At 47.8% G+C, this 25,606-nt stretch overlaps 1 protein-coding gene across 1 annotated transcript in view; it reads right to left on the bottom strand.

Moving 5' to 3' along the window:
* Positions 1-1,899: 1,899 nt before the first annotated feature.
* Positions 1,900-25,606, bottom strand: part of Ac76E (adenylate cyclase type 2 Ac76E) — an 875,452-nt gene continuing 851,745 nt past the window's right edge. Inside the window, exons 17-23 of the mRNA XM_050195342.3 lie at positions 24,288-24,369; positions 22,243-22,401; positions 21,424-21,570; positions 21,237-21,338; positions 11,395-11,509; positions 10,279-10,403; positions 1,900-2,579 (exon numbers count right to left, since the gene is read on the bottom strand). Of these exons, the coding sequence (XP_050051299.2) occupies positions 2,445-2,579; positions 10,279-10,403; positions 11,395-11,509; positions 21,237-21,338; positions 21,424-21,570; positions 22,243-22,401; positions 24,288-24,369 (865 nt within the window). The 3' untranslated portion in view covers positions 1,900-2,444. The remainder of the gene's footprint in view (positions 2,580-10,278; positions 10,404-11,394; positions 11,510-21,236; positions 21,339-21,423; positions 21,571-22,242; positions 22,402-24,287; positions 24,370-25,606) is intronic.

Raw genomic sequence — 25,606 nt, 5'->3', positions numbered from 1 at the left:
GGCGGCCGGTAGAGAGGTCGCTTACTGGAAAAAGCTCCATTGAAAGTGTAAATAGAAAAGCAAGAGCCATCAAAAAGAAAGTTAGAGAAAGATTGGCGGTAAATTGGATGCAAGGGGAGGAACAAAAAAGACCACGGAGATCTACAAACGTGGCAAGAAAGAAATCAGGAGGGAAAAGCTGTACGATAACACAAAGGGCAGTGCGTTATTAATGGAGGCCTGTCCGAGGACAGAAACATACTGGAATAAATATTAGCAACAGGATAAGGCATGCGTCTCTTGCAGCAAAAGTCCGGAAACGACTCGGCACATCGTAATGCAATGCCAATATATTCTCTCAGCAAGACGTGTAGGAAACGTCCACCTTCCAGAAGCGCTGGATTTCAAAGCGGACGGAAGTATGAAATGGTCAGCAGTCGAGATAAGCAAGAGACATTTAGAGTATTAGTGGAAAAAAAGCAGAGACGAGACTGATAGAGCCAGTGTCGTTGCATGCACATGTAACTGTAAAATATAGAGATAACGGTTTTAATGACGAAATAAGACATCAAGAAGAAATAGGCAAAATGCTAGATTGCGAGAGATGATGCAACACCTGATTAGCTCAAGCAGGCTAGCTGACTATTTGTCGCCATCCTGTTTCAAAGGGGACGCCAATAAAGATCATCATTATCGTCATAATCATTATAATCCACAAGGGCGCAGCTGCGAAATTACCTGGTCGCGTTCTCCGCCGTGGCGGGTGGCGAGTGTCAAAGGCTAAACTAAGGTCGATTGCCTAAAATATTCTTACACCACGCAGAATACAAGCAGTGCTTTTGATCGAACATCGTAGCGTTATCGCGAAGTGCGACGCTCTAGTTTTGGCCGCCTTAGCATTGTTTGTAGTTGAGTTCTTGATATCGACATGTTTGCACAGCGCGAAGGACAAGGACTGAAGGAAGAACACAACAGCGGCGCTGACTTCAACTCATCTTTATTTGCGAAATCGCCAGAGCTATACACATGAGCAAAAGTAATGAAAAAACAACTTTTATATGAAGTCACACATGAACCCCTATTGCATTGATTTCGTTTTTTGTGCGGGCAATAGACGACATGCTGATGCAAAGGTCGCCCAGCTGCTCTTTTGATATTTTGCTCATGTGTACAGTTCTGGCGAATTCGCAAATAAAGATCAGTTGAAGTCAGCGCCTGTTTTGTGTTCTTCCTTCAGTCCTCGTCTTTTACGCTGTGCAAACATGTCGATATTAAATCACCAACTCGCCCAAGCTTCCACCTGATCTGAGTTCTTGAGTACTTGAGTTCATTAAGTTGTACTTGAGTTTCTTGCTTATATCTAGCTAGGGGTTGTCCCAAGAAGTTCGAGCGGTGCGTTGCATAAATTCTTTTGTGTGGACTTATCGTGAACCTGCAGGCACCCGACAGCGACAAACAACGATGCTTAAGCTGAACTGTGTCCCCATTTGCCACGTTATCTAGGTGTGTCGCGTCGAAGGCGGTGGTTCAATGGCTTCGGAAGTAAAAAAAAAGGAGAAGGGAAATCTCGCTCCCTCTCCTTCATGAACTGTGATGTGGTGTGCACGTGCAAACGTTCTGGCCGCATCTCGCTTAGCCACGTGAAAGTACAGCGACTAAGTCGGGCTAGTAATAGCTGAATACCCCGGTCCGACCTATTTACCTTACACTTCCAGTGATCCTGTGGCAGAAATAGGGACAGAGAGTGGTTCCGTAGCAGAAAATAGCGCCTTTTCTCAACTTACTGTGTTCTTGAGTGGCCCTTGTTTCTTGAAGTTTTCACTCTCTTTTCTGTATGGCGCGAAACGCACGCACAAGTGAACCACTGAGTGCAATTCGTCGTGTGCGTAACCAGTATAGTAGACATACACACAAGTGAAATACGATGAGAGAAAAATATTTAATGTACGATGCTTAACAGGTTCATACTACAGGATGGTAAAGCGGTCCTCTGAAGATAAATATATAGTTTTCCTGATTCCTCCAACGTTGTACACGCTATACGCGATACTTTGCTCACAATATTAACAATAAGGGCAGCCGTTAAACAACGAATGACTACAGAGTCATCAGTGCGATCATAAATTTCACTCGCCTGTCTTGCAGTGGCAATTGCTTCTTGATGTTTACATATTTTCAGTCTGTGCTGGTTGTCTAAGGGGCAGCTCTTCAGTCCATTGTGGCTACGTCACGCGGGTGACCTCCTGGAAGGTGTGTGGGACAGCAGGCAAGTTACTTTCACCCTGCTAGCGCGTACGCTACTCTGCACCGCTGGAAGGCGTTGTGCTGCAGAGGAACCGGGCATTCGATTTCGGACTCTCATATTCCACTCGGCGGTCTGTGCGTGCCGAAGCAGAAACAAGGGGTGGGCCAGCTGAAATGGCTGCGCGACTGGCACGGAGCCGGCGGATGCGGGGAGTGGTCGCTCACGAGTCGTTCCTGTCGAACTGCGTCTTGACGAAGTACGTGGTCAGGGTGCCTTTCCCCTTGACGTAAGTGGATCCCCGGCACTCACACTCGTAACCGCACTCCTGGAGCTTCTTGGCCGTGTCTTCAGTGACCTGCGAGAAAGAAAAAAAAAAATGCTTGCGATCGCGAAAGTTGGCGGTACATGCAAAGCTAAATATTGCAATGATGTAAAGGGTTCAAAATTGAGTAAACGCGATAACGCAACGGTTCTGATGCGGACATTCCTTGCGCCGAACATCACCCAAGTATGCGATCGTCCGTAACAACTCCTTGAAATCCGCTGTCGACAGCGGCACGCATACTATTTGTCAACATCGCCGACGTCTTGATTCGGCCTTTGTGGCCCGCAGTTCTGCACTCTGTGAGCAGCGTTGACCTCCTGCAGCCCCGGACAATCCCTCTGGGGGCAAACGACCAGCTGCTAGAATCTTACCCGTGCCTATACCTCACAATGCATGGCAGCCGAAAATCAGTAAATGTCTCCCATTTCACGAAGAAGCGCCTTTGAAAGTTATGAACTTCGACAGTTTCGTGAAAAAAAAAAAAGAATGTTGGGGATGTCGAAGCTGAATAATCTTTTTTGGTAAGACCCTGCAGAGTGCACGCGCTCTAGCGTGTGCGTGTGTGTGTTTGCATGCGTGCGTGCGTGAAGCAGCCTCTTCGAAGCTGTCCTGAACAACGCTTCGTTGCAACGCAGTTCTGGTGCGCTTAGTAACAGTAAATGCAAGGAGGATTCATATAGGTCGTGAAAGTTGGAACGAAAAGCGTGCCAAAAACATATTGCTAGAGACATCAGTAATGCAGCGCAATTGAAGCGCGACTACGTTAGAGGGGAAAAACTCTGAAATAAAATACACCTATGGGGAGGAAAAATATGTTGGCAACTATTTTAGCGCAATACTGCCAAATGAAGTAACATTTCGTTTTGGCATAATTTTGGCGCCCTAAAGAAGCAACTCTACGTTTTCTCCATTTCACAGTATAAAAGATGGTTCTTGGTGACCCCTGCAAGACTAGTGCTTTTGGCACAAAATGTAGCCGGTCTGCGCGAGCCTCTGTACAGCTTTTATTTAGAATGGCGTCGCTGGATTGAACATGACGCTTGGGTCCAATTTTTTTTTTTAGTTTCTTTGCGTGTTATCTCAATGCGTGTCGTGCTCTTCACTTTTTAAAATTTGCCGGAGCTAGCAAACGGCATTTCTTGGTAGAGTAAAATGTGACTGCAGACTGCGTTATCGTGAATATTTATGCTGCTGCACCCGACGTGCTGTATGGCGTGCAAGAAATACCGTGCAATTTTTGTTCACCTTGCTAGCTCTGAGCACACTACAGGCAGCAAAGTTGATTGGTTGAAATGCTTTTTAAATGATAATATGCTGCCCCCCCCACGCTGTATTGTCTAATAACTGTCTCATATGAACACATCATCATCATCATCATCAGCCTAGTTACGCCCACTGCAGGGCAAAGGCCTCTCCCATACTTCTCCAACTACCCCGGTCATGTACTAATTGTGGCCATGTTGTCCCTGCAAACGTCTTAATGTCATCTGCCCACCTAACTCTCTGCCGCCCCCTGCTACGCTTCCCTTCTCTTGGAATCCAGTCCGTAGCTCTTAGTGACCATCGGTTATCTTCCCTCCTTATTACATGTCCGGCCCATGCCCATTTCTTTTTCTTGATTTCAACTAAGATGTCGTTTACCCGCGTTTGTTGCCTCACCCAATCTGCTCTTTTCTTATCCCTTAACGTTACACCCATCATTCTTCTTTCCATAGCTCGTTGCGTCGTTCTCAATTTCAGCAGAACCCTTTTCGTAAGCCTCCAGGTTTCTGCCCCATATGTGAGTACTGGTAACACACAGCTGTTGTACACTTTCCTTTTGAGGGATAGTGGCAACCTACTGTTCATGATTTGAGAATGCCTGCCAAACGCACCCCAACCCATTCTTATTCTTCTGGTTATTTCAGTCTCATGATCCGGATCCGTAGTCACTACCTGCCCTAAGTAGATGTATTCCCTTACCACTTCCAGTGTTTCGCTACCTATCGTAAACTGCTCTTCTCTTCCGAGACTGTTAAACAGTACTTTAGTTTTCTGCAGATTAATTTTCAGACCCACCCTTCTGCTTTGCCTCTCCAGGTCAGTGAGAATGCATTGCAATTGGTCTCCTGAGTTACTAAGCAAGGCAATATCATCAGCGAATCGCAAGTTGCTAAGGTATTCTCCATCAACTTTTATCCCCAATTCTTCCCACTCCAGGCCTCTGAATACCTCCTGTAAACATGCTGTGAATAGCATTGGAGATATCGTATCTCCCTGTCTGACGCCTTTCTTTATAGGGATTTTGTTGCTTTCTTTGTGGAGGACTACGGTGGCTGTGGAGCCGCTATAGATATCTTCCAGTATTTTTACATATGGCTCATCTACACCCTGATTCCGTAATGCCTCCATGACTGCTGAGGTTTCGACTGAATCAAACGCTTTCTCGTAATCAATGAAAGCTATATATAAGGGTTGGTTATATTCTGCACATTTCTCTATCACTTGATTGATAGTGTGAATATGGTCTATTGTTGAGTAGCCTTTACGGAATCCTGCCTGGTCCTGTGGTTGACAGAAGTCTAAGGTGTTCCTGATTCTATTTGCGATTACCTTAGTAAATACTTTGTAGGCAACGGACAGTAAGCTGATCGGTCTATAATTTTTCAAGTCTTTGGCGTCCCCTTTCTTATGGATTAGGATTATGTTAGCGTTCTTCCAAGATTCCGGTACGCTCGAGGTTATGAGGCATTGCGTATACAGGGTGGCCAGTTTCTCTAGAACAATCTGACCACCATCCTTCAACAAATCTGCTGTTACCTGATCCTCCCCAGCTGCCTTCCCCCTTTGCATAGCTCCTAAGGCTTTCTTTACTTCTTCTGGCGTTACCTGTGGGATTTCGAATTCCTCTAGGCTATTCTCTCTTCCACTATCGTCGTGGGTGCCACTGGTACTGTATAAATCTCTATAGAACTCCTCAGCCACTTGAACTATCTCGTCCATATTAGTAACGATATTGCCGGCTTTGTCTCTTAACGCACACATCTGATTCTTGCCTATTCCTAGTTTCTTCTTCACTGTTTTTAGGCTTCCTCCGTTCCTGAGAGCCTGTTCAATTCTATCCATATTATAGTTCCTGATGTCCGCTGTCTTACGCTTGTTGATTAACTTAGAAAGTTCTGCCAGTTCTATTCTAGCTGTAGGATTAGAGGCTTTCATACATTGGCGTTTCTTGATCAGATCTTTCGTCTCCTGCGATAGCTTACTGGTTTCCTGTCTAACGGCGTTACCACCGACTTCTATTGCGCACTCCTTAATGATGCCCATGAGATTGTCGTTCATTGCTTCAACACTAAGGTCCTCTTCCTGAGTTAAAGCCGAATACCTGTTCTGTAGTTTGATCCGGAATTCCTCTAGTTTCCCTCTTACCGCTAACTCATTGATTGGCTTCTTGTGTACCAGTTTCTTTCGTTCCCTCCTCAAGTCTAGGCTAATTCGAGTTCTTACCATCCTGTGGTCACTGCAGCGTACCTTGCCGAGCACGTCTACATCTTGAATGATGCCAGGGTTCGCGCAGAGTATGAAGTCGATTTCATTTCTAGTCTCACCATTCGGGCTCCTCCACGTCCACTTTCGGCTAACCCGCTTGCGGAAAAAGGTATTCATTATACGCATATTATTCTGTTCTGCAAACTCTACTAATAATTCTCCTCTGCTATTCCTAGAGCCTATGCCATATTCCCCCACTGACTTGTCTCCAGCCTGCTTCTTGCCTACCCTGGCATTGAAGTCGCCCATCAGTATAGTGTATTTTGTTTTGACTTTACCCATCGCCGATTCTACGTCTTCATAAAAGCTTTCGACTTCCTGGTCATCATGACTAGATGTAGGAGCGTAGACCTGTACGACCTTCATTTTGTACCTCTTATTAAGTTTCACAACAAGACATGCCACCCTCTCGTTAATGCTATAGAATTCCTGTATGTTACCAGCTATTTCCTTATTAATCAGGAATCCGACTCCTAGTTCTCGTCTCTCCGCTAAGCCCCGGTAACACAGTACATGCCCGCTTTTTAGCACTGTATATGCTTCTTTTGTCCTCCTAACCTCACTGAGCCCTATTATATCCCATTTACTACCCTCTAATTCCTCCAATAACACTGCTAGACTCGCCTCACTAGATAGCGTTCTAACGTTAAACGTTGCCAGGTTCAGATTCCAATGGCGGCCTGTCCGGAGCCAGGTATTCTTAGCACCCTCTGCAGCGTCACAGATCTGACCGCCGCCGTGGTCAGTTGCTTCGCGGCTGCTGGGGACTGAGGGCCGGGGTTCGAATGTTGTATTCATATAGGAGGTTGTGGCCAAGTACTACACCAGGGTGGCCAATCCTGCTCTGGTGAGAGAGTGCGTTACCGGTTCTGGTCACCGGGATCAGGCCGCACTCCAGGCCTGTTTGTGCAATTTTCTCAACACACGGTTTTTTTTTTTGTATTTTCCGGTGGAGAATAGCGCGGCACCGGGATTTGAATCACGGTCCTCTTGCACTGGAGACGGATACTCTACCGTCCCCGTAGGAGTTAAATTAAAAATTAATTTATGGGGTTTTACGTGACAAAACCACTTTCTGATTATGCACGCCGTAGTGGAGGACTCCGAAAATTTCGACCACCTGGGGTTCTTTAACGTGCACCTAATTCTAAGTACACGGGTGTTTTCGCATTTCGCCCCCATCGAAATGCGGCCGCCGTGGTCGGGGTCCGATCCCGCGACCTCGTGCTCAGCAGTCTAACACCATAACCACTGAGCAACCACGGCGGGTCCCGCAGGAGTTGTATGCCTCATTTAACCTACAGTGGTGCCCTACTTGGTCAGTCAAGGTGGACCAATCTGAGCTCGGTTATACCGCATGGATGGCACTCGGCTAGAGAACCTGGTATTTATGACCTGCACATGTGAGTGTGAGGCCATACATATTTGAAGATATATATATATATATATTTTAGGAGGGTTCCCGTACAGTGATAAAATAAAGGAAAAGACATTAAAAGAAAGAAAAAAAAAAGAAAGAAAAAGGGGCGGAAAAAAAAAAAGGAACATAACAAGTGATTTGAACTCGTGACCCTTCGATGTTGCCCGGAAAGATAGCTCAGTCGGTTGGTTCGCTGTTGCTTTGTCTCTGCGTGTAGTAGTTGAGAGAGCCAGTTTAAGGGCGGAGTAGTTGGAAGGCATACTTTCTAGGAAAAATGGCCGCTCAAGGAGAAGAGCGAACTCGAGCGGCTTTAGAGGCTAGGAAAACTGCCTTAAAATATTTAGACTTGAGGGAAAGCTTCGTTAACAAACTATAACACGGCAATCAGCACTCGAATACGACGAGAGAAATTACTGAGACGTGGAAAATTCCCTTGAAAAAAAATCTGGTTTGCTAGACAAATGCTTGTATGTATTGAACCTCTTAAAAGATGAGGGGTGAAATATGCGCTCACCGAGAGGGCATCTTCAGCACGAGACATCCACAAGGCACCTTACAGAGATGTGGAGAGCTTCGCGGCCGGAACGAAGCCTCCCTTCTCCGCCGGCCAAGAGGGGGAAACGCGCTTTCCGATCGCTCAAGGTTGCGCGGACAAAGCATAACTCTAGCGTCTAGGAAAAGCTTAACCAGGTGCGATGGCGGCACGCATAGCGTGGGAAGCTAGCCGCCAGAATAACTATACCAAGGACTGCCGCTGATGAGGGCGAAATACCTTCGTGTAATTATAATAACCCTAAACGGACTACTTTCGAAAAAAAAAAAAAAAAAAAGGAAACGGCCCACAGGGCTATACTACGAGAGCTATGACTGATAGTTTTCTATATATATATATATATATATATATATTCATCTCATCTATGGGATCGCATGCGCGCGCTGTTTCTTTGTCTCTGCGTGTAGTACAGTTAAGAGAGCCAGTTTAAGGGCGGAGAAGAAGAAAGAAGAGAAAAGCAAAAACTGCAGCGCCGTGGTTTTAAAGCGCACACATGGCGTTGCAAATAATTTTTTTTTGTGTTTCGAGGATTCTGCGAATAGGTTTTGCATATTGTGACTAAACGTTGGCCATGATAATTTTTATCCATTGAAACATAGTTTCTTTTTTTCGTCATGGATATTGGCTTTGAATTCTATGCTAGCTTGAGACACGGGACACTCTTATAAAGGCACGATGACGCATACGCTGAGGCAAGCTGCAAGCTCGAAAAAGAAAAAAAAAAAAACAAACTTCGGGTAGCAGTCAAAATACCGGACCTTAAAGGAATTTAAACATTCGCGCCAAGGAACTTAAATCACGGCGTCTCTTCAACTTCCTGTTCTAACGTCATTATTATATTTTTTTTCTTGACTTGAAGGTGTCCCCCCGACACACAGATGGCGACGATTGCAACACGCCGCCATTTTCTGGGCAAGTGGGCTTACATGGAAGCTTCGCTACCAAATTACATATACCTTGGTTAGACGAGGAGGGGGGAAGGAACGCTTGCGGCATGGCACAATTGGTAGAGAGCTGAGAAAGTGAGTGAGTAGTTGAGGAAAGCTCAACAGAAGATTAGGGATACCGAAATATTCGGTACACCGTGTTCTCTTTCTTTTGTTGCGCTTGCCTCGCGCAATGAATCCCGCCAAACAACCCATCGGTGGACTGCTTTTGAGCTCGCATTAACACTGTCGGATTGGCCGGGGTTTTCTCATCCGAACCTTTGACTCGGTGCGCTTGCGTCGGATTCCATCTAACTGAATATATTGCATACTTTGCATGCGTTTCACTTCAGCGGGAAAGAGAGAGAAGTGAAGGAAAGACAGGGAGGTTAACCAGACGCAGGGTAGTGCAGAATGCAACGATCGATCGGGAAGCTTGTTGCGCACAAAGAGTACAGGGTCCTGCATGTTTCGCTGCGTATTGTTACGGGGATGTTAGGAGTTTTCGAATTTCGAAGACTACATCGTTTAGTATAACACTTGGCACAGTTAACTGCTTGGTCTAAAAAAAAAAAAAAGAAACGTTCAAATTTGCCTGCTCTTCTGGGGACGCGAGTAGCTGCTGCAATGGCGTAAGCAATGTCGTCGCCTGCCGGCAGCTGCAGAAAGCAGCGTTTCAGGGAGGGCAGTCGCGTGCAGTTCTCTGCGGAAAACACGGCGCAGCTCTCCCTGAAACACTACTTCTTTAAGCTGCCGGTAGGCGGTGACACAAGTTTATGCTTGCGCCATTGCAGCAGCTACTCGCGTCCCCAGAAGTGCAGGCAAATTGGCACTGTTTTCTTTAAAATCAGGCAATTAATTGTGCCAAGTGTTATACTAAACGACGTAGTCTTCGAAATTCGATCTTTCTGCAAAATTTGAAGAAGAACAGTGCAGCGGTGAGCGCAAAACCTTTTTTCGAACATACGCAGTGAAATATGCAGGACCCTGTATATCTACCTCTCCCCTCCTCTTCTCTCTCTCTCTCTCTCTCTCTCTCTCTCTCTCTCTCTCTTATTTTCGTTTCTTTCTACACGTAAGATTTACATCCAGAATGCCTTCTCTTGTACTCGACTTTTGTGCTAAGAGCTAACATGCGAAAGCAGTTTTTAGTGAGCTTTTGTTTAAGTACTTATATTAGTTTGGGGGTCGAAACAAGCACCCCTCACTTTGTTTGTCTCATTAAAAAAAATTACTTCACGTTAGCTTCACATTGGCACGTTTCTTCCCGGAAAAAGCTGAACAGGTGAAAATTTCACGCACTTGAATCCTGCCGATGACGCCGCAACTGTCCATACGACTGGCCACGTTGACAGTGTTGCCCCAGATGTCGTACTGGGGCTTCTGGGCACCCACGACGCCGGCTATCACTGGGCCATGATTGATACCTGAGAGGTTGTGAAGGGAACAGTCTCTACGTTATTTGCACTGTACAAGGCTCGCGCACACCATTAGCGCAGCTCCGGCGAGTACCAAATACGAGAGAAACAAAGGAAAAAGTAAATAGCAGAAAAAATCATGCATTTCACACGAGGACGTTATTCCGGTTGATGCATGGTTTATGACTCTCATAGACAGCTACGTGCGCAGAAAAGAATTCACGTTTTTATTTTATTTTCGCGTGCTGCGTTTATACACGCAGCATGATGATAAAGGAAGAAAATTAATATGCGGGGTTTAACGTCTCGAAACTGAACAACGGGTTATGAGGGACGCCGTGGGTGGAGGGATCCGGATTAGTTTTGACCACCTGGGGCTGTTTAACGCTGCGCTCAGAGCACGCTAAACGAGCTTTTATTACATTCCGCGCCCATCGGAACGCTGCCGCCGCGGCTGGGATCGAACGCGCCGTCTCTGCATCGCAACGCCATAGCCCCTGATCCACCGCGGCAGGTGATAGAAGAAAAACAGTTATATCCGTGGGGATGTGTATAACGGCGCAGGTAGGCTAAATGCAAATCGATTCGATGAGCTGGAGCGCTGGCATATATTAACGCTAGCGAGGAATTTCAGACAGGTGCTTCTATAGCGTTTCACAGCCACGGGCTTTGACGCAAACAATTTGGTGGTGACGGTCGGTGCTGCCGCCGCAAATAGAGCGATGCTGCAGTACGGTGAGAGCCGTTCACTCCCGGTATCTACTGCGGTTAGAATTAATCACCTTCTCGCGCTTCCTGCGATTAGTCTATTTGAAAACTATTTGTTTAGAAGTATTTGCAGCTAGCGCCAGCTACTCCTGCTTGGTGATAAAAAAAAAATTGTGGTGGTGCTACAGCGTGTAACTCATAGTAACCAACAAAGTGTGCTTGAGGTTAAACTCGCGCACTCGCGCTCTAAAAAGACGAAGGCCAGTCTCCGACTGCAGTCGATATCACGTACCAATTCTGAGCTTGAAGCGTTGGAATGATTCTCTGTTTATTTGTTCGAGAAGCGCCGTGAGGGCGATGGCGAACTCCACCAGGCTGACGACGTTGTGATCATCACGTGGCTTGTCCTACAAAATAAAAGGCATCGTTTCTGGGATTAACAAATGGTTAAAAACGGCTATAGAATTACCACGTTAGATTTGACGAGAATGAATATAACGAAGGATGCATGTGAAATTTAAATGGCATGTTTGCGATGTCAAGTCAGTTTCGTCGTCATATTCCTCGGCCTTTTTTCTGTCTGCTACAGTATAGATACCTCTATCAGTGATGTTCAATTGCGCCTGTGTTGCGTCAGCCAACTCTATCCCATGCCTGCAAATTTCACTGTCTCGTCACCGGTAGTCGAACAAGGAATGTCGCTGCAGTCAGCGTTTAGGCAAGAGGAGCTGTCATCGTTCTGACGAAGAGAAGTCCCCTTTTCATAATATTTGCTACAGCGACATTTCTCGTTCGAGTGCAGTTGATCACTTCATACCTCCATCTTCCTGTGAAACTCTGTCTTCCTCTGAAACACTCTCTTTTCACGTCACCTAATCTTCTGTTGCCCTCGATTGTGTTTCCTTCCCCTTGGCACCAATTCGTACAAAATGCTGAATGTATCGTTAGTTTTGTTCTGCGTAGGTACGCCATAATTTTCTCTCGAATTGCTTTCACAGTTACAAAGCGACGTAGAAAGTGAACACAACGCCACTTTGCCCCATTGCTTCTACACCAGCTACAATATTTGAAATCGTACCTTCAGTTTGTGTTATGCTGCAGGTTACACAGGGATCATAGAAGCAAAATCAATTGCAACACAAGTAACGATAGAACAGGCGGATATAACGTGAATGTACATAGCAGTATTAAACCACTTTGTGCGGAGATCGAAATATCGGAGAGAACGACGCGGCACGACTGATGGTATATCTGAGAAACTATTTTTACCAGGACGAACAAATACACATTAGCCGGCGGTTAGCGTGAGGAAGCGATCTGTTTGACGGCTTCTCAGCAAGTTTAGGTAGAATTGTGAAGTAGCTTGGAGAGAAGGCACAAGAGGAAGCTTTAGCTCGGGCCCAACTCCGACGCGGCCTATTCAAATACATGTAAAACGCAGAAACCTTTTTCTGAGATAACCCCTGGACCGATTTTAGTGAAATTTGTTGAATTTGAGAGAGAAAGTTAAGTTCTAGTGACTCTTGGAAGCGGAATTTCGATTTAGGGCCTGAATTTTGTTAAAAAGATTTTGAAATATTCGACCGTTTGAAAAAAAAAAAATAGAAGCACGACGTTTACAAATTCATAGCTCTGCATCAAGAACCGATATCGCGGTTCTGTAAACGGCATCCATTAGATCATTCAAAGCGGACAAATTCGTTATGTCATTTTTATGTCATTATGTTTTATGTTTATGTCATTATGTCAGCTAAAGCTTTAGTTAAAGGAAGCTTTAGCTCGGGTGATCCTATCTAAATACATGTAAAAGGAGAATTCGTTTTTCTCGGCAAGAACTGCACCAAATCTGACAAGGTTTGTTGCATTTAAAAGAAAAACTTAAAATCTAGTGACTGTTGATTTCAAATTTTCGATTTAGGTTGTCAACTTTTTATTAAAGATTGGCAAAAATCGAAAATTTTCGAAAAACGAAACTGTCATGTTTGCAACTCTGCAACTCATTAATGAATAATGATATCACAAACATGTGATTTTCACCTAATAGTGCATCTCAAGTGGACAAAATTGATATGTTATACATGAATCTCAAAAAATTTAGTAATATGGAAATAGAGCCTAGGTAGAAGCCTTGTACACAACGTAAAAAATCCATGTAGGATGTACAATGACATATCGAATTTATCCTCTTTCAATGATCTAATGGATGCCGTTTACAGAACCGCGATATCAGTTCTTTATGTAAAGCTATGAATTTGTAAACTTCGTGCTTCTATATTTTCCGAAAATACGAATTTTTGAAACTTCTTGTAACAAAGTTCAGGCCCTTAATCGAAATTCCGCTTCCAACAGTCACTAGAATTTAATTTTCTCTCTCAAATGCAACAAATTTCATTAAAATTGGTCCAGGGGTTATCTCGGAAAAGCATTGTTGCGTTTTAGGTGTATTTGAATAGGCCGCGTCGGAGTTGGGCCCGAGCTAAAGCTTCCTCTGAAGTATAAGAGATTAAAGTACCACAAGCCGTGCAAGAAAATATCGAGAGTTGAGTCGCGGCGCAACCGTGCCTAGAGTGTAGTTTGAAAGCATGCAAATACGTCGCGTAGCACCATCTCTATTTCGGTTTCTTTGACTGAGATGCTTGCAATAGCTGTGACAAGATCTAAGCAGGCGTAAAAGGCCACCACAAGCGTTATCTTCTCTTGCCACCATGTTGGTTCGCGTTTTAATGAACAAATAATAAAAAGAAAGCAGTATTAGGTGACAGATCTGTGTAAGCTCGTGCTTCGCGTATTTATTGTGTTCGTACTTTTGTTCGGAATTATCTGTCCCCGCATTCTCTGCCGTTTGCCCTTATTTTTGGTGCACATTGGCTGTAGCTATGGGCGGTATATCGCGCAGGTTCATATGTTAAGATTAGCGGTCGTCGCTTTTGTTGCTAGAACCTAATATAGGTTCCGCACGGCTATATATTTCACGTGTTTCAAGAGAGGAAGGGTGCTTGAAGTACGTGCATGCTTTGATATGTTATTGTAGTTGACCTAATTTTTCGAGCAAGTAGCATGGCGGCAGCAGATTTAATGCGAAAATGCTGTATTTTCTAGACAAGGAAAAGAAAAAGAAAAGAAGAAGAAGGTTGGCGCCGGTGGTGGTTGGAAACGCCAGTTTAAGCTCACGTCTAAAAGAAAAAAAGACAAGAAAACAAAAAGAAAGAAAGAAATCTTGGCGGCATTCCTTCTCACCGCTTTTCATTCTCCTGTATGTTATTGGCATCTGCAGCGTTGCGGCCGCGTATACCTATTGTTGCAGAATTCGATGGATCCAGTCTACCAAGAAACTGATACCGTATTTACTGGAAGATTGGTCGACCACGAATATAGGTCGACCCCTATATATTGAACTTGCCGAAAAAAAATACAGTTCGAATACACGTCGACCCGTATGTTGTTAGAAAAAAATAAAACGAAAGTCTTTGGACATGACACAGCTTCATTAACCGTAAGCTCGGCTACTAAATCTCGGTTGTCGATGTCACAAGCGGCATCCACGCCGGGGGTTTGGCAGTGGGTTTGAGCCACATCTGACGTGGTTCGCTCGGCTCCCGCTTTTTGCCAACATTTTCGGATGTTTTTCGAGTGTGTACCCCTGAACTTTCCACATTTCCGGATCCGTGAAGTCAAGAGGAACACGCCGATACCCGACTTTTGTGGGTGGGTGGACTTTTGTGACATTTCTTGCCGTTTTTCTTTCGACCACGCCGTGACCGTGTGATGTGCCTAACCGTGTTAGGGTTCGCGAGGCGAGGCATCGCTCGCCCACCTCTTCTCGTCGTAGGCTTTTCCACGGACTTTGTAATGGAGTGTGAGGTGGCAGGGGAGTTTTTATCCCCCGAGGACTTCACTAAAGACTCCGGGTGGCAGCTCGTTGCCACCAGACGTTCTTCAATGAGCAAGAGAAACGCGGCCAATGCCAGTGCGGCCGACGTTCAGCATAACACCGGTTCCAACGCTCGGCGTAGCGCCGACCGCGCGGGCATTAAAAGCAAGATCATTCGAGGGGCCAGGATGCCTCCGATGCCCAAGGAAGAGGTAAAGATCATCGTGCGGCCCAGGGGAGGCCTGTGTATGAGCAAGCGTGGACCTACCGCAGTCGCCGACGCCATATGGCAGGCTGCTGGGCTCGATTCGGCGTCGCGGGACACCGACACGATGTGTCCCAACTTTCAACAAAACATAATGGTGATAAGCACACCAAACAGGGACAACGCTGCACGCTACGTCGGCATCGAGGGCATCTCCGTCACCGGCCAACCTTTCGAGGTGAGCGCTTACGAGGCCGCCCCCCACTACACGTGCAAGGGCGTCATCCGAGGCGTCTCCCTTACCGACGGGCCCGCGGCGATCGACGAAAAACTCGTCAACCCGAGAAATCCCACGGCGCTGGGCGCAAAAAAGAATCAACACCGGCACCGTGGTGGTCCTGTTCGAGGGGTACCGGGTGCCAAATTTTGTCTCCTACGGCGGCACTATCGTCAGGTGCACTTTATTTCGCAAGCAAATGGACGTGTATTACAGCTGCGGGAGACTCGGGCACCGCTCCGACGTCTGCCCTTCGCCTAACGACGCCATCTGCAGAGGATGCGGAGAAGCAAACCCCGACGCTCAGCATAGGTGCGATCCCAAATGCAAGCTGTGCGGAGGCGACCACCTTACCGCCGCCAAGGAGTGCAAGCGACGATTCAGACGCCATATCTCGTCAGGCGCAGACAGGAGCAACGCTCCCGCGCCCTCAACGCCGAACATTTCCCGCCCATGGTGAGCGCGAATCAAGCCCGGCAAGCATCGCCTGAACGCCAATACGGTCGCAGCCGCTCCCGGTCCAGGGGGAGATCCAGGTCTCGTGGCCGCTCCAGCGGTCGCACCAGGAGCCGCTCCGTCTCCAGGGCCAGGTCGAGGTCAAGATCCCTGTTGCGATCCAGATCCAGGTCCAGATCCGGTTCCAGGGGCCTCCCGGGTTCCAGAACCCAGCCAGCATCCGGGCCTCAGCCCGCCTCCACACGTTGCGGAAAGCAGCCGACCCTTCTTTGGGCCGATCTGGTACGACCCAAGCCCGGCGCCAATACCCAGGCTGCTCCGGCCTCTCGTAGCAACCCGCCCACAGAGCAAGCTAGAGACGCGGAAGTCATTCGCTTACGCAAAGAGAACGACGACCACAAGAACACGATCAAGACACTAGTTAGCGAAATGGCAGAGATCAGGAAACTCGTTTCGAATGTGTCTGGTAACGGTGCGTCAGTCACGGCCACCGAGACTCCAATCCCAGCTCCGGTAGACGGTACTGCGACGTCCTCCAAACGCAGGGCAGTACTCAAACAAACATGTGAATCGGGAGCGTTGTCTGCAGAAGTCAACGAGATTAAGCAAAGTCTCATTGGGCTGGCAGACGGCCTCAAACAGGTCACCGCTAGCGTCGCTTGCCTCAGTGATAACGTTCGCCAAATTCAGGTTGCGCTCGGGGACCCCAACAGGGGCCTCGGAGCTCTCGCAGATCGCATCGACGCCATTGAGGCGCGAATGGTTTCATCCGCCTCCGTCGTACAACCGCTAACCGTTCCCGCCATACTAAAGGAAGCTACACTTCATTATCCCACCAGCGCGGCGACAGGAGGACCCATTCTTTGCGCAGGCCTAACTGCCCCGTTAGGTGGTAGTCCGTCAGGTCAGCCATAATGGATAGATTCAAAGAGAGTTTTCGCATTTGGCAATGGAACTGCAGAGGGTATTCTAACAAAAAGCCCCTCTGCAGCAGTTTTTCAGGTCTTTCTCTGCGAAACCTCAGGTCATTGCTCTCCAGGAAACATTAATCTCCGCCGCCTCGCTCCAGGGCTATAGGGCCGTGTCGGGCCGGCCCGGGGGCGAGGGATTTGCACCTTGATCGATAAACGGCTAACTCATATCACCCACGACCTCAAGCTGGCGAGGTGTAGAATCGAATATGTCATGGTTGAGATCCTGCTCGACGTTCCGCAGCGAAATCAGCGCAGAAACAGCGTGTTCGTCCTCAATGTATATAGCAACCCCAGAGACTCGCGCCAGCAGTTCAAGACCATTCTCAAGAAGGCGACCGACTTGGCCGGCCCTCGACCCTTCGTCGTCGTCGGCGACTTCAACGCACCATATGGCATCTGGGGTTACGTCTACGACACTACCAAGGGGCGCAACCTGTGGCAAGACGCCAACGAGATGGACCTCACTCTGGTCACTGACAAGAATTTTCCAACGCGCATTGGCAACTCCATCACCCGGGACTCGACACCCGACCTCGCCTTCGTGAGGAACGTCGAGGACGTGGGTTGGGAGAACACCCCCATGGAGTTCGGCAGCGACCACTACATTCTCGAGACCAACTTCAAGGTGTCTCGGAGTAGGGTCAGGGAATTCACGTTCATCGATTGGGACCATTTTCGCAAGATTCGGGACGAACCCGGGAGAGCCCGGGCACCCGCCACTCTCGAAGAATGGTGTGAAGGCATCCGGAACGGCGCTTCCGCGGCCACCAAGAAAGTGGAAACAGATCTCGACGTCGAGTGGATGGACAGCAGACTCGCCCACCTGATCGAGGCCAAAACCGCCATGCTCCGCCGATGGAAGGGTCAAAGGCTCAATCGCAGACTCCGAAAGAAGATTTCGGAGCTCAACAAGGTCATCGAAGACCACTGCAAGGCGCTATGCCAGCAGCAGTGGGACGAGCTCTGCGAATCCATCGACGGACAGATGCGCAACGGCAAATCCTGGGGTATGCTGAAGCACCTTCTCGATGAAAGCGGCTCGAAGTCAAATCAAAGGCATACGTTGGCCCGGGCCCTTCACGAAGCCACCAGGTCTAACACGGTCGATGAACTCGTCGCAAAACTCATACAGAAGTACCTGCCTGTCCGTCGCGACGGAGATCCGTCGACCCAACTCCCGGACTACCGAGGCCCTCCGCGCCCCGAGCTGGATGAAGACTTCTCCATTGCCGAGGTCAGACAGGTCATCTTCGCGCTCAACCGCAAGTCTGCGCCGGGTCCGGACGGAGTCACCAACAGAATGTTGAGAAACCTCGACGACACGTCGATTATCTTTCTGACCGACAAGATAAACGAGTCCTGGAAGAGCGGCATAGTACCTGCAGAATGGAAGACGTGCTCATTCACGGTGCTCATTCCCAAGCCCGGCAAGGCCCCGAACATCGAAAACTTGAGGCCGATTTCTCTGACCTCCTGCGTCGGCAAGGTCATGGAGCGCGTCGTCCTCAACAGGCTTAACGGGTACCTCGAAGACAACGAGGTTTACACGTACAACATGATCGGCTTCCGCGCCGGACTCTCAACGCAGGATGCCATGAAATTAATCAAGCATCAGATTGTGGATGGCCGTTCCAGAGACGTCAAGGCTCTGCTCGGTCTGGACCTCGAGAAGGCTTTCGACAACGTGCTCCACACCTTCATCGCCAAGACCATTTCAGACCTGGGTCTCGGTTCCAGATTCCACAACTACGTCAGCTCTTTTCTAACTGACAGGAAGGCCAAGCTTCGCATTGGAGACTTCCGCTCCGAAGATGTGCCCCTCGGAGGGCGGGGCACTCCTCAGGGCGCCGTCATCTCCCCAACACTGTTTAACATCTGTATGATTGGTCTTTCCGAGAGGTCGGCGCGCGTCGAGGACGTCAAGCATACCATTTACGCCGATGACATCACCATATGGTGCTCCCGCGGCTGCGAGGGCAGAGTCGAAGAAGCCATGCAGGAGGCGATCGACGTGATCGAGGAGTATCTCCGCCCCACCGGACTTCGATGCTCCCCCGCCAAATCGGAGCTCCCACTTTACAGAAAAGAGAAGGGAGGCAGACCCAAAGATTGGAAGCCAGTCTCTGAAAGCAGCATCAGACTTCGCACTTGTGACGGGGGGGTGATACCCAGGGTCGACGTTATTCGGGTCCTGGGCATGTTTGTCGAATTCAACGGCGGGAACGGAACTGCTCTCTGCAAGATCATCGCAAAGACGGACAACGCTTTCCGCCTCGTTCGCAGAATCGCAAACCGGCATCGAAGCATGAAGGAAAACAATCTTCTCAGGCTGATCAATGCCTTCGTACTCTGCCACCTCACGTACACGATTTCTATGCACAACTGGCTCAGAGCGGAGAGAGACAAGCTCAACGTTCTTATCCGCAAAATAGTCAAGAGGGCTCTCGGGCTACCCATCAGGACCCATACCGAGGATCTCTTGAAGCTGGGGGTACATAACACCGCCGAGGAGATTGCCAAAGCCCAAGAACGCGCGCGACTCAGTCGCCTGGCCACCACAGCGGCAGGTAAACGCATCCTCGAAGAGCTGGGTTACCACCCTGCGGAATTCTCGATGGTCAGTACCTCGATACCTAGGCGCATTCGAGACAAGTTCGTAGTGGCCCCTGTGCCCCGAAACGTCCATCCCGTCCACAACGAGGGCAGACGCAAGGCCAGAGCAGCAGCCATCCTCAAACAGATCAAGCGACACGACATTAGCGCAAGCTTCGTCGACGCTGCGGAGTACAGTGACGGGAAGACCTTTGCCGTCGTTGTGGTCGACTCGAGCGGAAACATTTCCAATAGCGCCTCGATTCGCACTTCAGACCCCGGAGTCGCCGAGCAAGTCGCCATCGCCCTCGCCCTCGCCCTGCTAGACGGTCGTGGGTCCGAAATCGATAATGATTCCAAAACGGCAGTTAGGGCTTTTCAGAAGGGTTGCATCGCCAAGGAAGCTGTTCGTCTTCTTAGCGGCTCGAGTCCACATGCTCTCACAAACCATTCAATTTACTGGTTTCCCGCTCACGTAGGATCGATCGAGGGTGCTCACCCGAACCTCAATGAGTCTGCCCACGAGGCTGCGCGTGAGCTCACCGACCGCGCTTCTTCTATAAGGAGCACTGACTCCCCTCCTCTCTACGGTCACAGGGACGCTCCCGCTACTCACAACGAGATTATTAAATATTTCTACATGTCCAGAAGGGTCTTTCCACCCCCTCACCCCAAGTTGAATAGGGCGCAAGCCGTTTCGCTTAGGCTCCTACAGACCAGCACATATCCGTGTCTGTCCGCTCTCCACGAGGCTTACCCCGACGTGTATCGCGACGACGCCTGCCCGTCCTGCGGCCAGACCTCCACTCTACCTCACATGCTCTGGGAGTGCGGGTCGACATACCCCAAGTTCATCAAGGAGGAGTGGGACTCGCTTCTGCGTAGCCCCGCTCTAGAAAAGCAAATCCTGGCCGTCCGGCGTGCCCGCGACTGGGCCGGTGGGCTAGACCTGCCGGTCCCGACGTGGGACTAGCCGGGTGGCCCACGTCGTGGCCGCTCGGCTAGTCCACCGGGTGGCCCCAACGTGGCCGCCGTAGCCAGGATTTGATCCCGCGCTTAGCAGCGCAACGCCACAGCCACTACGCCACCGCGGCGGGTTACGTCGGAACTGCCAGAAGAGGTCCTCGTCGGATGAATCACGGGCGACCTCGGCACTCAAAAATGGCGTCGTCCTTGAGTGCCGTCGAGTGTGTTGTACATGCAGCATTTCTCAAAGCCAGTGTGGATAATATCCAGACTGACTTTACGGCGGGCGCGACGGGGGAACTCTGTTGGCTCGGTACTTTTGCTAGCTTCGTTCAGTAATATAGGTCGATATTCTTTGGTGACGAATATAGGTCCATAAGTCGTTTCGAATAACGTTGTTGAAAGAAAAAAAAAGACATATTCGAATAAATACGGTAATTACTTTTATTGGTGCATTGGATTCGGATGCTTTGACTTTTCGAAAGCTATGAAACAGCACTTCTCGTCTGAACGATGTAAAAGAAGTAATGATGTACATACAACTCCACACGACGCACGTTGCTGTACACCAACAAGTATATGTATATCTACATGTGTAAAATGTATGCGGATCTTATGGCAGATTTTGTAGTTACTGTTACTAGTAGAGGAAATGGCTCCGTTGATAATGCGAGGTACAATGATAACGCACGCAGACTTAAAGGAGCGCACAGCAATATTTTGAGTTTGATTACATTTTTTTTGCAGTAGATGGACGCCTGGTGTAAATGATTAAAGTGTTGTCCACACTTACCCCATTTTCTTCACGACCGGGTTGAAGGCCAGCTGCGGCCATGTAGGTGCTGCCGATGGTCTTGATTTTCTCAATAACACTAAACTTTGGCTTCAAGAGGAGCTGAAACACGAGTAAGAGTACAATGATTGTATAAACGCTAGCGCTTCTTCTTCCAAGTGCAAAAGTCGTTCAGTAAATTTCAGACCTTGTCGAAGTCACATATGATCTCATTAAGAAGCCGCAAGCACTCCAGCCCTTGTTTGTTGACGTCAGTCTCGTCGTAAAACTCGATGTAATTTGGTATGGAAGCGAACATTACCGCCACATTGCTGTAGCGTTCGTGGTAGAGCTCCTGTCGTGAAAAGATAGAAACATAAGGACACTGAGCATTACACCAGTGCCCGCTTTGAGGACACACATTCCACTTAGATTCAGTCCGGCGGCTGCGTTTGAAGCCTTAGTTGAAAAGTCCCACTGAATGTTTCACCCTACCATACTCTATACGCTCGCCAGGCTGAACTTTTACTTGATAGACCTTTAAAAGTAAACTTTAATAAGTGGGCTGAAGCACTTTTAAGTAGTAAAAATAGTGCTCTAGCGAGGGTTCGTTTACCCCTATCGTGCGTGAAAGTTTGCAGAATTTCAGTCTGCTCCTGTTTGCACAGTAAAATTCGCTGTAAACGTGTAAGCTAGGACGAGATGGAAGAATTAGAAAAAATCGGCCGAGAACTTTCTAATAAGAAAAGTAAAACAAATTCATTGCCTTATACTTGAAACTTACAAACGCGATGCGTTTGCATGGTTCACGGCTCTGCAGCGTCTGACGCTGTGCTCAGGGGATGCTGTTTGAGCGCGACTAATGAAGAACACAGAAAGAGACAACAATGTAAACTTGCGACAGTTCGCACGTAAGTGTGGTGGGCGCTAGGTGAAGCAGCGCTACGCAAGCCTGCTTGAATTTTAAACCGCGGTGCAACAGAATGGGCACGTATCAGCGAAGAGATGTAAATTCGAAGGTGCGCACTTGTGAGAGCCTGCTACTGTTCAGGAAGTGCGCTGCGACGTGGGCCGGCAGGATGTTTTCCAAGAGGATTTTGTTGATGCTTCCCATTGTCTCCATCTCATCGTGCTCGACTCGTAGTTTGGCTCGAGACAGGAAGTCTACGCGTGCCATGTACTCCACCTGCGTGGGACCGCACGCTGCTCTTGATACCCGCACAACGAGGATAAATTGATCATTAGACGCCACAAACACACACACACACACACACACACACACACACACACACACACACACACACACACACACACACACACACGCATATATATATATATATATATATATATATATATATATATATATGTTGCAATATATATATATATATATATATATATATATATATATATATTGTTGAGCTCAATGACTGTGTTTCGGGCTGATTCAGCAGTTTGACTGACGCGAAACACAACATTGATAGCGCAGACCCGTGCTCTCTCCTAGCCCTTTTCGAGTTTACGCATTGGCTGAGCTCCACGGCTTGCTGCCACAGCTGTTAAAAGCTCGAAATTGGGTTTGCTGTGTCCGTCCTTTCAGTTACGCCGCCGACGACGTCTGTGGTAGTCGACGGAGAAGCGGCGGGGCGTTCTTTATCTCCTCGGCAGCGCTCGGCCAGCAGCATGCATTTGCGCCGTCATTTGGCAGGAGCCGCCGGCCTTACTGCCTGCAACCATCACAATGCCCTGCCGCTTCCCCGTCGCCAGTCACGATGCACCCGACCATGTTCACCGAACGCACGCTTAGAGCAGCACGATACCACTGCGCAAGCGCTCCGTCACGTGGCTTTTTTCATATTTCGCGGGCTTTCTTTGCAACCCGGAAAAAAAGGATTACGTGAGACGTATCGTACAGGAAACAACTCAATCAGTGGCTTCTGAAGGTGCTATACAGATCTGCATATCACTTGGGGTCCTCAGCCAATAATTAAAAAGTCGGGTAACCAAACTTAATTAATTAGTGTGTTATGGGGAAAACAAAAAGAAATGCCTAAGTTACTATAGGCTATTGCGAATAGTAAGCGTTCGGTTCAATTCGAGCCCGACGTGGCTTTCATTTTTAGTCTTGGCTCAAGTTGCGTGGGACACACTGTATATCTAAAAACATAAGACCTGCTAGTAGAGGAGTGCTTTATATTTAGCGCTTTCATTATTTCAACACATTAGGCGTTACATACGAACGTTACAAATGCGCGCGGAGGGTCATGCGTCACCACGAACCATGCGTCAATGTGCATTTCGGTGGGAGACGCGCTAAACCCTACGCTATCGCGCACCATTCGCGCTGGCTACTTTGTGCAAGGTGTTGCGCCTTACACAGACTCAGAGTGGTTTCTTTTGTACATGTATTTCAGAGGTCACAACTGTCAATACTGTAGCAGACGAGGACGACGTCGCACGCGTCGCGCAAAGAAAAAAAAAGATGCCGGGTTAATTAATAATGGTAGTACCATATAAGCGCCGTAACAGTAATCTGATATTAGCGACCTACACCTCATATATGCCCTGGCGTTGTGCTTCTTATCTTTAAGCACAACCCCTTCGTTACAGCGCAAGCGCTCATCAGCCTGTGCGAAAGCTTACAGGCTAACACAGCCAGAAGCAAGCAACCGGCACTAGTTTTACAAAACGAGAGCAAGTGGCATACTTCAACAGAATCGTGTCGAATATTTGATAACTTCCCAAACACCAACATCACAGTTGTTAAGGGCAATATGACCGAGCCTTGTCCATAAGGATCGTGAGCTTTCTACACTGTTTTCGTCTTCTGAGTGCAACTGATTCGTGTTCAAAGAGGAATAGCACACAGTTATAGGCTGCGCAACTAAAGGACGGAGCTCGGAAGTGCCAAACAATAACACGCTCGCCGTTCTGATTATGGTGCACTTGGAAGAAATAATAATAAAAAAAACATTCCTCATTCTGCCTTCCTTTCTTCACCGCGTTTTTCCTGGCTCTTTGGTTCAACAATAACATGCAATGCACAGTTTCAAACACTTGGTAGTGGTCACTTACCTGCCTATCCAAAATGTGAAGAACAACCACGTAGAACACGAGAAAAAGAGCTGCGTAAGCGCTATAGGGCACGTTCGACAGCCTGAAAAAAAAAATGTTCACGACCATTAAGTGTAATAATTGGGCTAAGAATAACTGGATGACAGATGAAATAGCACACTGTGGTATAAAGAGGAGGCACCTTATCCCTGTTTACAAACTGGTTGACTAGTTGTATCAGTACACGGTCTGTCGTGTTATCTTGTTCGTGCTCCGGGTTTCAATGTGTTCACCTATTATGCATGGCAATATGCAGTTAAAGTTGATACGTAGTGATATATTTCGGTACTGTGGAAAAAAATACAGTACGGAAAGTTCTTAAGTGGAGCAGGTAATGCATCTCGGTGCATATTCTGAGTGCGTATTTTTCAAAACTAGTGCTAGGCACGAAGTTTCGCGCAAATTGTTATGCATTGAGTACTGTATGACTTGAATTCTGCGATTTCAACACAGCTTTCAGGTAATTCATCAAAAAGTTGATTTGTGAAGTCCCCTTAATAATTGTATTGGAGATTAACGCGCAAATTATGATGTCCACGACTATAAAGCTTGGTCATCAAAAATAACCAATTTGTCTCGAATGCCCTATGTTTAATAATCTAAGACAGTCATCGCACGAATGCGCGGTACAAATGTGCCTCCAAAAAATTATAAAAATGATTTATTTAGATAATACTATGAGTTTTAGCGTCCCAAAACAATGCACATGCCATGAGGAACACCGTAAGGGTGGGCTTTGGATAAATTTCCACTAGCTGGGGTTCAAACGCGCACCTGAATCAAAGTACACGAGCGTTTTTGCATTACGCACGCGCGACAATGCGGCTGCCGAAGCCTGGACTCGAACCCTCGACTTCGTTTACAGCAGTAGAACGCTATGACCCCTGAGCCAGTGCGGCGGGTGAATGATGGAATGTGTTAATTTGTAGCTAAGGTTTGTGCTGGACTCTGTAAAGCGTGCTTTGCCTGAACGACACATCGGCTAACTAACAAAGCTACACTCGTTTGAGCTATGGGAAATAAATGGTGGGTGCACAGTGATGAGGAGGGGAGAGCTGAACCCGTTTTTTTTTTATGAATGGCCAGTGCAAATTGAATAGATTGTTATTTGAAATAATCGCAAGCGTGCTGAAGCGCTGCGCACCATCTTCGGCGCAAGTAACAGAAATCATAGCCCACACGAAATTCTATAAGCGAGCTTTCCTGCTTATTCAAATTGTGTGGAACGTTCTGTATGTACCAGGGCTGGGCAAAAGTATTTTGCAAATCTATCGTGATAC

Source organism: Dermacentor andersoni, chromosome 1, assembly GCF_023375885.2.
Source record: "Dermacentor andersoni chromosome 1, qqDerAnde1_hic_scaffold, whole genome shotgun sequence".
NCBI classification, from domain to species: domain Eukaryota; kingdom Metazoa; phylum Arthropoda; class Arachnida; order Ixodida; family Ixodidae; genus Dermacentor; species Dermacentor andersoni.
Note: the sequence above shows the minus strand (reverse complement) of the source record. Positions and strands in the feature narration are given on the sequence as shown.